This window comes from Ranitomeya variabilis, chromosome 4 (assembly GCF_051348905.1).
Source record: "Ranitomeya variabilis isolate aRanVar5 chromosome 4, aRanVar5.hap1, whole genome shotgun sequence".
Lineage (NCBI taxonomy): Eukaryota > Metazoa > Chordata > Amphibia > Anura > Dendrobatidae > Ranitomeya > Ranitomeya variabilis.
In genome coordinates, this window is record NC_135235.1 from 470,144,841 (window position 1) to 470,160,253 (window position 15,413).

General features: G+C 41.1%; 1 protein-coding gene across 1 annotated transcript in view; it reads left to right on the top strand.

Annotated features, from left to right (window-relative positions):
• HID1 (HID1 domain containing) overlaps positions 1-15,413 on the top strand; it is a 75,365-nt gene that overhangs the window by 34,756 nt on the left and 25,196 nt on the right. The window contains exons 6-10 of the mRNA XM_077251742.1: positions 869-988; positions 9,404-9,626; positions 9,705-9,761; positions 14,249-14,389; positions 15,185-15,275. Of these exons, the coding sequence (XP_077107857.1) occupies positions 869-988; positions 9,404-9,626; positions 9,705-9,761; positions 14,249-14,389; positions 15,185-15,275 (632 nt within the window). The remainder of the gene's footprint in view (positions 1-868; positions 989-9,403; positions 9,627-9,704; positions 9,762-14,248; positions 14,390-15,184; positions 15,276-15,413) is intronic.

The window sequence follows — 15,413 nt, forward strand, 5'->3', positions numbered from 1 at the left end:
TATCAGAGTGTCAAGAGTGGGAGAAGAGGGTTGCATTGACAATCCAACACAATGGGCAGCACTTTGAACACATTTTAGAAGTGTCATAAACTTGTAAATATCTCAGGAAAGAATAAAGTTACGTTAAAACCAAGCACACCATTGTTTTTCTTGTGAAATTCTCAATGTTTGATGTCACATGAACCTCTTCCCATTGGAAAAAATAAAGTTGGATCCAAAATGGCCAACTTCAAAATGGCCACCATGGTCACCACTCATCTTGAAAAGTTTTCCCCCTCCCATATACTAATGTGTCACAAACAAGAAGTTGATATCACCAACTATTCCCATTTTATTTAGGTGTATCCATATAAATGGCCCACCCTGTACTCTATACAGGAGGAGATGACATACAGGTACATACTATATACAGGAGGAGATGACATACAGATATATACTATATACAGAAGAAGATGACCTACAGGTATATACTATATACAGGAGGAGATTACATACAGGTATATACAGGAGGAGATGACATACAGGTATATACTGGGGAGAGGATATGGGGTATATACTGTATACAGAGGGAGATGACATGCGGGTATATACTGAGGTGAAAATGAGAGGCGTGAGGGGAAAATAGTGGAGTGATTGGAAAATGAGAGATGTGAGGGGGAAAATGCCGGGCTCTTCCACTAGTTTTGTAATAATGAAGGGCCAGTTGGTATCTTCCAACAGAAAATTATGCCCTGGTGACACCATGGAAGAGAATTCTCCAAGTCTTCTAAGTTTGGGTGGCAGTTTTCTTGCGCTGAGAGTAGAGAAATATTATTTATCCCAAAAGATTATAAAATTAAAGTGTTCTTCCTTTTTGTTTTTCTATTAGGACTGAACTTCTCAAACTTCTGCTGACATGTTTCTCTGAAGCAATGTATCTTCCTCCATCATCAGAGAACAGTGGCACCACCAACCCATGGGTGCAGTTCTTCTGCTCCACGGAAAATCGGTATGCAAATGAAAACAGGATTGTGAGAATAGTACAAAGTTCTCAGGAAACTGCTCAACTTAGAGTGAAAAGTGATAAATCAGTGCTCTACTTTCAGTACGTGGTTTGGTAAATAGTGAACGTTTGTAAAATTGGACAAGTCAATGTTAATTCCTTTTGTCAGCAGAACCTAATGGTAGAAGGAGATAGCGGTGGAGTGACCAAATTTACAGGCCTTGTACATGTTCTTGAGTCTACAGTGCTTACACCAAGCAGTATAGGCAGTGTCTAACTGCATCTAATCGGCATTTACTGGGTAGTTAACTACAGTTTATTGTTCATAGTTAACAGCTCTTTCAGGCAGATTTTATTGATGGACAGAGGTTTTACTTGATGCTTCTGATTGACAGTATAAAATGTATAACAGGGCATCCCACCTATGACTCATGTTGGTGGTGTTTGTCTCCTCGTATGGGCTAGATTGAGTTTTGGGGAATGTGCAGACTCAAAGGGCCCAAGTATGATGTACCACTTATAGGTGTGCCCCTAATTCCATTATTCCCAAATCAATGTTTTATCTTGGATATCTCAAGAACCCACAGAAATGTTTGCATGCAGCACTACTATTTCCTTGAAAATGACAGATTCTCCCTTATGCAACTGTCAGTTCTATGATAGATGAAGCACTGCTTTTTGATTTTTGTTATAAACAGATGTGACTCTAGAATATCATGTATAGCGGGTGAAATAAGTATTAAACACATGAAGAAAGAGAGGTACAAAAAGCCATGGAAAGTCATGACAGCAACTGAAATCTATCAGTAATTAGAAAGCAATCCTGCTACTTAGTGAAAAATATCAGCTGGTTCAACTGATGGCCTACAAAAAAGGTGTCACACAAGAAACATCTCATGATTGGTAAAAGCAGTGAGCTGTCTCAAGACCTTCACAACCATTATTGTTGCAAAACATACTGATGGCATTGGTTACAGAAGAATTTCTAAACTCCTCGCAAGATTTCAGATAGAGGAGTGAAAAGAATTATCAGTAGAGTTGTCCAAGAGCCAAGGTCTACTTGAGAGCTACAGAAAGACCTGGAATCAGCAAATACACTTGTCAGAGAACGCTAACTAATGCACTAAATCTCCATGGCCTGTATGCATGCCTACCAGTCAAGATTCCATTGCTGGACAAAAAACATGTTCAAGCGCATTTTAAGGTTGCCCAACAACATTTAGACATGCCTGTGAAATACTGGAAAATATAGTCTGGTCAGATGAGACCAAAATTGAATTCTTTGGATGCCATAATACACACCGTGTTTGAAGGCCAAAATACACTGTATATCGCCCAAAAACACGATGGCAACTGCAAAGCTTTGAGGTGGAAACATCATGGTGTGGGGCTGTTTTTCAGCATATGGCACTGTCAAACTTCATGTAACTAAAAGAAGGATGAATGGACTAATGTATCAAGACATTCTTGATAGAAATCTGCTGGCGTCTACCAGGATGATGACGATGAAACAAGGGTTGACATTTCAGCAAGATGATAATCCCAAAAACACAGCCAAGGAAACTCTCAACTGGTTTCAGACAAAATAAAGCTGCAAGAATTGCCCAGCCAATCACCTGACCTGAATCCAATAGACAATGTATGGAGTGAACTAAAGCTCAGAGTTCATAGAAGGAGCCCACAGAACCTTCAGAATTTTACGAGTGTTTGGGCCAAAATCACACCCGAGCAATGCATGCAACTAGTTTCTCCATACAGGAGGCATCTTGAAGCTGTCATCACCAACAAAGGCTTTTGTATTTATTACATTTCAGAAAGTGTGTTCAATACTTTTTTCCATATGTCATTTATCATTATTATACATAATTATGGACATCTATGGTTTGATTTCTTTGCCTGTGTTGATTGCAGCCTTGTTTCCCCTGAAGGCGCCAGTAATGTGAAACAACATGTTGGGGAGGCAGCTGGTTACTTATTTTAAAGGCAATTGTTTTGCCAGTTTGTCACACTAAGCAATAAAGTGTTGGTCTGCAGCCATCCTATGCATTGACAGTATGTAATATTCCACAGGATCACTGAGTGAGGAATTTATGTAGAATAGTGGGGGCAATTGGCATTAGCCTGTATCCAACTAGGGTATACTAGCACAGCGACAGGATTATAAAAGAAATGGGTGTTAGAGGATTAGAGGTAGTCAGTCAGTATCCAAATATCCCAGGAGTGACACATAATAATGTGATTATTCAGTGGGCTCATAGCCAACCTTGAAATTATACACTGAATTAGACCTCTTAAATGGTGTGAGAACCAGTCCTTATTTGTAACTGAACCCCAGCATGGAACTATGGAAGTGTATTACATCGAATTCAGACATGCCTAAGTAACTCCGTCTTGAAAAGGACAGTTATTATACTGTGAAAAATAGACATTTTCTCTCTGAGATCCTAACAGGGAATTACTTTTAACAGAGACAATAACAAACACTACGTCTTATAAATAATTGTATCCCCAAAGGGACCACCTATTCTCCTCACCCCCGTGTCAGTCTACAAATGAATGGTCTCATTATTTATATGATTGCCTTAATAACTATCAATATAAAATAGAGATTGTGTATCTCTTGGACCAAAGGAAAATATTCCTAATTATTGACCAATGCAAATCTTTATGATTTTAATATTGCACATTGGCCCTATAGTAATGGAATAAAGAAAGGTTATATTTTATCATCAAGAATCTTTAGTTGGGGTTTATTTGCCTTAGGCAATTTGTGAACGGTGTATTTAATATCCTATGCAGATTCTTTTGAACAATTTTGGTGGCTTTAATTCTCATTATTACACATAACTTAGTTTATGATCATCTATGGTTTGATTTCTTTGCCTGTGTGGATTGAATGGGTTGTTGCCAACATCTGGTGAGTATTTCATGTGAATAGCACCTTTAGAAATATATTTACCGTACTTAGAAAATTGGTGACTTGTTCAATTCTTATTTCACCCGCTGTATATTTACAAGCTAACATACATGTGGCTTCTGTAATGACATAACAGGAAAAATCTAAATGGCAAGAGATTTATACCGGTAAATAATGTATGAGTAGGTGGCACTGCTGGTATCCCCAAAGTCCAATTACTTCTTGTTTTTCTTTTAGTGTTAAATCCTTTTAATAGCTATTAGGCTCCCTGAATCCCATATTAAATACATAGATTCTTAGACTGATTGATGAAAAGGTTGTCCAAGCAGAAAATGTTGATGACTAGTTATGAGCGAATATACCGTATTTTTCGGACTATAAGACGCACCAGACTATAAGGCGCACCCAGGTTTTAGAGGTGGAAAATAGGGAAAAAAATATTTGAGGCAAAAAAATGTGGTAAAATATTTAATAACATACTATTATATGTGGTGTTATTATATATCATAGTATGTTATTATGTTGGAAGCTGCGGGACCAGTGTGGTGTCTGTGAAGTACTATATGAAGATGCTGGAGGGTGAGTATAAGAATGGGGGCACAGGGCTTATATTGAAAGCACCACTCCAGCACTGCAAAATAACACTGGAGTGCTGCTTTAAAATCCCATGGGAGAACTATAACTCCCAGGATGTCCTGCAGATCCTATGACATGCTGAGAGTTATAGTTCACTAAAGGAGTGGCAGAGTGCTTTATTGTGTTTTGGAAAGACTAACCTCTTAATTGTGGCAGCCAGCCAGCCACTGTGGTGAGGTAAAAGCATTCCATGACTGCACACACAGAGCCCTCCCTCTTGTTGCCTTTCCACACCACAGCACAGGTTATAAGAGAAAGCCTGCAGATTCTAGTGGGGAGTCTGAAGGACCTGTGATGTCAAGAAGAGGGAGGGCTCTGTGCTGCCATGTGATGCTCCAGCCCGCCCACTTCTGACATCACACAGGTCCTCCTTGTGCACAGCACTCAGCTCCAGCCCAGGAAGGTAGGCAGAGATCTCCTCTCCCCCGGACCCTGCTGCTGCTGCCTCCTCCTCCCACGGACACACAGATCTCCGCAGCTGCTGCAGGAATCAGCGCTGGGGAAACCATGTGTGTTGCTGCTTAAGTGCAGTATTCATTTGCTGCTCCTGGCTCACCGCTCAGCTGATAGGTGGGCGGGGAGTAGCTAATGAATATTCACTGCACTTAATCATTGGGATCACATGGTTTCCCCAGTGCTGATTCCAGGCGCAGCGGGGACATTTTTCTGCCTCCTGAAGTGGGATAACAGTGCGATCCCACTCGCTGCTGTCCCCCTCCCCACATGCTACATCCCTACCATAAGACGCACCCACACTTTCCTCCCAAATTTGGAGGAAAAAAAGTGCGTCTTATGGTCAGAAAAATACAGTACTCATTACTCGAGATTTCTCGAGCACGCTCGGGTGTCCTCCGAGTATTTTTTAGTGCTCAGAGATTTAGTTTTCATCGCCGCAGCTGAATGATTTACATCTGTTAGCCAGCATAAGTACATGTGGGGGTTGCCTAGTTGCTATGGAATCCCCACATGTAATCAAGCTGGCTAATAGCTGTAAATCATTCAGCTGCGGCAAGAAAAACTAAATCTCCGAGCACTAAAAAATACTCGGAGGACAACCGAGCATGCTCGAGAAATCTTGAGTAACGAGTATATTCGCTCATCACTATTGATGACTTATCATCAGGATAGGTTATCAATATCAGATTTGTGGAAGTAAAACACTTTAAATCTCCATCGATCAGCCATTATTAGCTTCGGGGATGACTGGATGTCAACACTGAAAAGCACAACTCCATACACTGCTGACTGTATAGTGTAGATCAGCTCCTAGGTCATGGAAACTAATGATAGCTGATCAACCCTCACCTATATGCTAGTGATGACCTATCATAATGGATTGTGCAGACGACCATATAACTTGGACGAGTGCTCTCAGCCGTTTTGACGGGGAAAAACATCTTACTTAAATGCATGTATTTTGGGCAAAATATCATGCTTTCAATTTGCTTTTCTATAGCCTCCGTATTGCACTATGTATTTCTGGCTACAGAATGAGTAAACTATGAATCCGTCAGTGAGCTTGCTATGACTGTCTGAGTTTGTAAGGACGGAATAACGCTGCGGTCGATTCTCTCATACAAGAGAATCTAGCTGATCATGCTAGTGACACTCAGCTCAAACTGTGTCAGTTTGAGCTGAGTCTCCTCTTACTTTGATGCAATTCTCTTGCATGAGAGAATCGCATTGCAGGCGTGGAGAAGACAGAGAACTTTAATTTCTTCATATTCGCCATTGACTCTGTGCAAGTACTTCGTACTGCACTTGCATGTCATCCAAGTGCAGTCTGATGTTTCACATGCACACATAGACTTGATCTTCCCCAGAGTGTGTGTGTGTGTGTCTGTGTGTGTGTGGTCAGAGTTTTGATGAAGATCATTCTTCTCCAACTGGCCATGCATTTTAGATAGACATCCACTGAACGCTTATTTGGCCAACAGCTATCCCCCCCCATACACGTGCATTCTCAAGCAACCAAGAGTACATGAGTTCTGAATGGGGAGAGGGGAGTGAAAAGTTCCCATATTCGACTGGTAGCAGCTTATAATCATTGGCAATAAAAGGATCAGGCATGCTGACCTCTAACAGCCCCATCCCTCTTTCTGTCATTGTGGAAGTCGGGATACAATCTTAAATGTTAGGCATTCTGCTCCTCTTCTCAGTGACATCACCACTCTTCGGACTCCCTGGTTTACTCTATGATCTGTGTGTGAGCCGAAAGTCTCTTTTACAATATAAGCCCATGGAGCCTTGTTCTGACTCTTCATAGAATTACATTATAACAGCCACTTCTGGGGTCGCCCAGTGTGACCCGGAGAGTCTGCAGAGTGGTGACGTCACTGAGAAAAGGAGCAGAATGGCTCTGAATCCCTGAGAAGGCAGTGGCCGTAGGTGAGCACACATAGTGGGAATTAACACATACACACTATATTACATACACATACAGTCATGGCCAAAAGTATTCACACCCCTGCAATTCTGTCAGATAATACTCAGTTTCTTCCTGAAAATGATTGCAAACACAAATTCTTTGGTATTATTATCTTCATTTAATTTGTCCTAAATGAAAAAAACACAAAAAGAATTGTTCTAAAGCCAAATTGGATATAATTCCACACCAAACATAAAAAAGGGGGTGGACAAAAGTATTGGCACTGTTCGAAAAATCATGTGATGCTTCTCTAATTTGTGTAATTAACAGCACCTGTAACTTACCTGTGGCACCTAACAGGTGTTGGCAATAACTAAATCACACTTGCAGCCAGTTGACATGGATTAAAGTTGACTTAACCTCTGTCCTGTGTCCTTGTGTACCACATTGAGCATGGAGAAAAGAAAGAAGACCAAAGAACTATCTGAGGACTTAAGAACCAAATTGTGAGGAAGCATGAGCAATCTCAAGGCTACAAGTCCATCTCCAAAGACCTGAATGTTCCTGTGTCTGCCGTGCGCAGTGTCATCAAGAAGTTTAAAGCCCATGGCACTGTGGCTAACCTCCCTAGATGTGGACAGAAAAGAAAAATTGACAAGAGATTTCAACGCAAGATTGTGCGGATGTTGGATAAAGAACCTCGACTAACATCCAAACAAGTTCAAGCTGCCCTGCAGTCCGAGGGTACAACAGTGTCAACCCGTACTATCTGTCGGCGTCTGAATGAAAAGGGACTGTATGGTAGGAGACCCAGGAAGACCCCACTTCTTACCCCGAGACATAAAAAAGCCAGGCTGGAGTTTGCCAAAATTTACCTGAAAAAGCCTAAAACGTTTTGGAAGAATGTTCTCTGGTCAGATGAGACAAAAGTAGAGCTTTTTGGGCAAAGGCATCAACATAGAGTTTACAGGAGAAAAAAAGAGGCATTCAAAGAAAAGAACACGGTCCCTACAGTCAAACATGGCGGAGGTTCCCTGATGTTTTGGGGTTGCTTTGCTGCCTCTGGCACTGGACTGCTTGACCGTGTGCATGGCATTATGAAGTCTGAAGACTACCAACAAATTTTGCAGCATAATGTAGGGCCCAGTGTTAGAAAGCTGGGTCTCCCTCAGAGGTCATGGGTCTTCCAGCAGGACAATGACCCAAAACACACTTCAAAAAGCACTAGAAAATGGTTTGAGAGAAAGCACTGGAGACTTCTAAGGTGGCCAGCAATGAATCCAGACCTGAATCCCATAGAACACCTGTGGAGAGATCTACAAATGGCAGTTTGGAGAAGGCACCCTTCAAATATCAGGGACCTGGAGCAGTTTGCCAAGAAGAATGGTCTAAAATTCCAGCAGAGCATTGTAAGAAACTCATTGATGGTTACCGGAAGCGGTTGGTCGCAGTTATTTTGGCTAAAGGTTGTGCAACCAAGTATTAGGCTGAGGGTGCCAATACTTTTGTCTGGCCCATTTTTGGAGTTTTGTGTGACATGATCAATGTTTTGCTTTTTGCTTCATTCTCTTTTGTGGTTTTTCATTTAAGACAAATTAAATGAAGATAATAAAACCAAAGAATTTGTGTTTGCAATCATTTTCAGGAAGAAACTGAGTATTATCTGACAGAATTGCAGGGGTGTGAATACTTTTGGCCATGACTGTAGTCACAGATTTAGTAAAAAATATCTTAATGGGAAGTCTTCTGAAATATTAATTTACATGAATTAAAAATAATGAATTGACATTGTAATGTTAATGTAGCAATAATATTATCTGACCAATTAGGACTATAACACGATATCGGGCTGTAATGAAGAATCCTTGGGACCAAGATGAGTCCAGCGGTTTTTATTTCCATAACACCATGCAATGCTGAACTAATGTCATCAGATGCAATTGTTTTTTTCCCCCTGAACAAGACGCTAGTCCAGTGCTAAAACGCGTTATGGAAATAAAAACCTCATCTTGGTCCCAAGGATTCTTTACTACAGCATCGCAGCCCGATATCGTCTTATCATCCTAATTGGTCAACCATCCTGGAGGAGATGACCCCTAGCCACGAGGCAGCAGCTGATATCTTCAGGTGTACATAGGAGTTGTGCCTGCTCAGATGAGCAACTTCCTTTTACTTTCCTTGTGCCCAAAAGGGTATCACCCGATGGTCTTGTTCTCTTTTGTTTCCCTACAGTTTTTCTACCAGTACTATTATCCGCACATATCACATACATTAACTATTGATGTTGGCAGTATGTAAAGATCTGCATCACTATTATAAATGGTACAAGACGCCCGCCACTCTTTAGGGCCGGAGCGATTATGGCTAAGTGTCTCGCACGGATCTTGACAGTTTTTTTTTTTTTTTTTAAAAAAAAAAAGAGAAATCTGTTTATTTCTTTTTAGTAAATATTTTATCCCTTTTTAAATTTTTTTTTTTTTGCTTTCTTTTCTCTCCACAGACATGCACTACCGCTCTTTACATCCCTCCTGAATGTGGTTTGTGCATATGACCCTGTTGGTTATGGGATTCCTTACAACCATTTGCTTTTCTGGGATTCGCGAGAACCATTGGTCGAGGTCTCGGCCCAACTGCTCATTGTCACATTGGACTCGGACCACACCAATACAACTAGCCCCAGCATGGATGGGACTACCACTAGCACTGCCATGGACGAGGGTGAAGTATGTAACCTCATTATGCCATGCTTTTATTTCCTGACTCCTGCTTACATACTAATACTGCTCACTGTTCTCTTCAAGAGCCCAGCACCTGACAATCTATTCGTGAATTATCTGTCGCGGATCCACAGGGAGGAGGTAAGAAGGTGTTGCATACTGGATTGGTGTTCATAGTATAGATTTATAAATATCAAGACTGACCGTCCCTTCCAAACAGACAAATGTGAACAGGTGCAAGCTAAGAGAGCCACTCTATATGTAAGTAACAAATTAAAGCTGCACTCTGAAAAGCTATAGTATGCAAACATGAAAATAAGTTGAAAAACTAAGGTACTTGGTGCATAAATTGGCCAATTCATGTGTGCCCAACTGCCAGTGACAAGCTGCTGGGACTCTAACCTAACGTGATATCTCTCCCAGGCTAAAAGCATACAGTCACATAGTTAGGTAGTATAGGTTTACTTAATGCCAACCGTTAAAATAATTATACATTTTTATTAGACATAAATACATATACAAATGAAAAAATATGTCTATACATAGACAAAATGAGACACCACAGAAACAAAAACCGGGGGACATATATATGGCAGAATTTAACCCCTTCATAACCTATGACGTATAGGTACGACCTAGGATGTGTCCCTGCTTTCCATGTGGGCTCCGGCGCTGAGCGCTCGTGTTTTCCTGCACATGACATTTAATCTGATCAGCTGTCAGGTGCTGGTGGAATTGCGATCCATGTTAACATTTTAAATGCCACTGTCAATTTCCGACAGCAGCATTTACCATGGCCACGCCGGAAACGCGTCACTAATCCCGCCCATCAGCGCCCCTGTCACATGACCGCGGGTTGCCTATGGGTTGACATGACGACTCGGGGTCTGCAGGAGACCCCTGTGGTTGTCATTGCCGGAATGCGATGTGCACCGCCCTGTGGATGACATTCATAGCAGGTGATCATTTTGGCTACACACAGAAGGTTCAGCCCTGCTGTGTGTAGCACAGGTGATCGGATGATCGCAGCTTCTAGTCTCCCATGAAGACTATTGAAGCATTTGAAAAGTAAAATAAAAATGTTTAAAAACATTTTAAAAAATAAATACACATATTTGGTATCGCCGTATTCAGAAACGCCCGATCTATCAATATGCAAAAAGAATGAATCCAGTGGGTTTTTTTGGTCGCTGCAACATTGCAATAACAGGCGATAAAAAGATCATATCTACTCCAAAATGGTATCAGTAAAAATGTCAGCTCGGCGCACAAAAAATAAGCCCTCACCCAGCCCCAGATCCCGAAAAATGTAGAGGCAATGGGTCTCGGAAAATGGTGGTAGGTAACTTTTTTTTTTTTTGCAAACTTTTGTAATTTTTTTTACCACTTAAATAAAAAAAGAGCCTATACTTGTTTTGGTATCTGCAAACTCGTAATTACCTGGGGAATCATAATGGCAGGACAGGTTTAGCATTTAGTGAGCATGGTAAAACAATTGAAATTGCCAAACAAATGCAATTTCACAACCAATTTTTTTCCCCATTTTCCAGTATTGTAAAACCAATGGTATCGTTCAAAAGAACAACTTGTCCCGCAAAAAAGCAAGCCCTCACATGGCCATATTGACTAAAAAATAACAAAGTTATGGATCTGGGAAGACGGGGAGCAAAAAACGGAGATGCAAAAACCAGAAAAACCCAAGGTGGTGAAGGGGATAAGCTATAGTAGAAGCCTTGCTACAGTATACAGGTCCTTCTCAAAAAATTAGCATATAGTGTTAAATTTCATTATTTACCATAATGTAATGATTACAATTAAACTTTCATATACTATAGATTCATTATCCACCAACTGAAATTTGTCAGGTCTTTTATTGTTTTAATACTGATGATTTTGGCATACAACTCCTAATAACCCAAAAAACCTGTCTCAATAAATTAGCATATTTCACCCGACCAATCAAATAAAAGTGTTTTTTAATACCAAACAAAAAAACCATCAAATAATAATGTTCCGTTATGCACTCAATACTTGGTCGGGAATCCTTTGGCAGAAATGACTGCTTCAATGCGGCGTGGCATGGAGGCAATCAGCCTGTGACACTGCTGAGATGTTATGGAGGCCCAGGATGCTTCAATAGCGGCCTTAAGCTCATCCAGAGTGTTGGGTCTTGCGTCTCTCAACTTTCTCTTCACAATATCCCACAGATTCTCTATGGGGTTCAGGTCAGGAGAGTTGGCTGGCCAATTGAGCACAGTAATACCATGGTCAGTAAACCATTTACCAGTGGTTTTGGCACTGTGAGCAGGTGCCAGGTCGTGCTGAAAAATGAAATCTTCATCTCCATAAAGCATTTCAGCCGATGGAAGCATGAAGTGCTCCAAAATCTCCTGATAGCTAGCTGCATTGACCCTGCCCTTGATGAAACACAGTGGACCAACACCAGCAGCTGACATGGCACCCCACACCATCACTGACTGTGGGTACTTGACACTGGACTTCAGGCATTTTGGCATTTCCTTCTCCCCAGTCTTCCTCCAGACTCTGGCACCTTGATTTCCGAATGACATGCAAAATTTGCTTTCATCAGAAAAAAGTACTTGGGACCACTTAGTCCAGTGCTGCTTCTCTGTAGCCCAGGTCAGGCGCTTCTGCCGCTGTTTATGGTTCAAAAGTGGCTTTACCTGGGGAATGCGGCACCTGTAGCCCATTTCCTGCACACGCCTGTGCACGGTGGCTCTGGATGTTTCCACACCAGACTCAGTCCACTGCTTCCTCAGGTTCCCCAAGGTCTGGAATCGGTCCTTCTCCACAATCTTCCTCAGGGTCCGGTCACCTCTTCTCGTTGTACAGCGTTTTCTGCCACATTGTTTCCTTCCAACAGACTTACCATTGAGGTGCCTTGATACAGCACTCTGGGAACAGCCTATTTGTTGAGAAATTTCTTTCTGGGTCTTACCCTCTTGCTTGAGGGTGTCAATGATGGCCTTCTTGACATCTGTCAGGTCGCTAGTCTTACCCATGATGGGGGTTTTGAGTAATGAACCAGGCAGGGAGTTTTTAAAAGCCTCAGGTATCTTTTGCATGTGTTTAGAGTTAATTAGTTGATTCAGAAGATTAGGGTAATAGGTCATTTAGAGAACCTTTTCTTGATATGCTAATTTATTGAGACAGGTTTTTTGGGTTATCAGGAGTTGTATGCCAAAATCATCAGTATTAAAACAATAAAAGACCTGACAAATTTCAGTTGGTGGATAATGAATCTATAGTATATGAAAGTTTAATTGTAATCATTACATTATGGTAAATAATGAAATTTAACACTATATGCTAATTTTTTGAGAAGGACCTGTATATGTCAGAGAAGGATAGATCTAAGATATGGGTAACAAAGTATGAATTAATGGTATAGGAATTAAGGCAATTGATGATAAATTATCAAAGTAAGCCCCCTATATAAGATTAAATTTACATGAAATCAAAATTTGTATCACACCGAAACTGCACCTAATTCGCATTTCGCAGGGGATGCTTCGTCCAGCTGTATATATATACGAATTCAAAAAAAGAGGCAGCACTCCATTTCTTCAGTGAAAAGGCTTGAGAAAGGCTCAGATGGAGCCAAAACGTCGCCCAGACAAGTGGTTTGAATAAACCTTCCACATTTTCATTGAAGAAATGGAGTGCTGCCTCTTTTTTTGAATTCGTATGAACTTGGTGCAATCGTTGGACTGGTTGCTTGGGGCCTTGCACCCGAAGATAAGTAAGTGTTGTGCTGTTCCGTTTTTTTACTATATATATATATATATATATATATATATATATATATATATATATATATATATAGCTGCTCACATGTAGTTTCCAAGTCCCAGGAAAAAGGTGTGGCGCACAGCATGGGTTTCATGGACAGGCAAGTGTTAAAGGGTTTCTCCACTTTTATATTGATGACGTATCCCATGGGGAGGTCATCAATATCAGACTAGTGGTGGAAGGCAGCTGTTCTTAGTGCTGGTGGCAGTCGAATGTTAGCAGTTGCAGAGCTCTGTCAACTGTGTGGTGGCCACTGCAGGGTACTGTAGATCCAATCCTATTCAGTTGAATAGTTCAGGTGGATGTGCAGTACTCAGCCACGTCTACTGCACATATGATGGAGCTGTACTGTTCAGCCCTTCATCTGCTAACGTCCGACTGGCACTGAGAACAGTTGATCAGTGGGGGTGCCGAGTCTCAGACCTCCACCGATCTGATATTGATGGCCTATCAATAGTAGTGGAGAAACCCTTTCGCAGTTCGTGTGGCTATATTTGGAGAATGGAGGTCCCTTGACTCTCATGTATGACACTAGAAATGAGTGGAGGAGGTGGAGAGAATCACATGTATGCATTTTGTGCTTTTCCCTGGATTAAAAAAAAAAAAAAAAAAAAAAAAAAGGAGATCCACATTCTCCTCATTGGTGCTATCCTGGAAAACAAATGTGAGTGTAATACCCTTTTAAATATTACTGTGGCACTTGTAATCAGTTTAACAATTTGACCATCAAACTAGAAAAATTGTACACCCTAACTTGTTATATCGTTCTTTTTTTTTAATGGATGCTGACTCGCATCGTCATTACTAAATCCTAGGACTTCCAGTTCATCTTGAAGGGGCTTGCCCGTTTACTCCTTAATCCACTCACTCAGACATATCTACCAAATTCCACCAAGAAAATCCAATTTCACCAGGAACTACTGGTTCTCTTCTGGAAACTGTGTGACTTTAACAAGGTCAGGAGTGATTCTTTGTGTCTTTAGATTCAGTCTGTGCCTGTAGTTTTAGAATCAGGCCATTTTGCCCCTTCCTGACCAGGCACATTTTTGGTTTATTTTTGCATGCTGTATGTGCTTTTAATGGCTCCAAAAAATGTTCTTGTTTGGATGTTAAATTAGTCTGCGGTTTTTTTATTAGTCAATTGTATTGTTTTGATGGGGGCTGGGCTAAGAACAGCGCTTTGTACTTCAGTTGTTTTCTATATTTGGTCTTATTTCTTTTCTCTAGCTTGTTTTTAAGTTTTTAATGCTTTCATTTTTTTCACTCATTATGCCCCCATAATGTCATAAAGGACCTTCTGCGGGGCATTTTAGTATTTTAAATACAGTGAACATCAGCAATATAAAAATGTAACACTGTCATATTAGCCCCCATTACAGGGCAAATTCAGCCTCCTGATTTGCAATATTGGAGCTGGGCCTGCTGTGATCCAGCAGCTCCTGTTCCATCTCATCACCTGGTGATCACATGACCACTGAGTCTGGAGGAGGAAGCACTGTCAGTGCTTCCTATACTGTATGCGCAGTCCTCATTCAGCGCTGCTTATACAGTGATCAGGATGAAAGAGATGGCAATAAACCGTCTCTGCCTTCTCTAAGGGGAGTCCAGCTGTGTTTTCTACAGCTGCTCTACTTTGCAGTGATATTTTAGAACATCACCCAGACAGTAATAAACACGTGGAGCACTGGTTGCTGTGCCCAGTGGATTGGGTGGTTGGCCTCTCACCGTATACTTCTCTTTTGCTTTCACAGAAGTTCCTGTTCTTTGTTCTTAAGAGCAGTGATGTCCTGGATGTTCTGGTTCCCATTCTATTCTTTTTGAACGATGCCCGAGCAGACCAGTGTGAGTCTTCACTCTTGTTCTTTCCTCCATCACCTCAGTTTTCCCCTTCTTCACTCATCTCTTCTCTTCATGTTGTTGTGATCATTTCTGTCACATATTAGCCACATATAAAGTTGTTCACTACGTTTCTTTTTACAG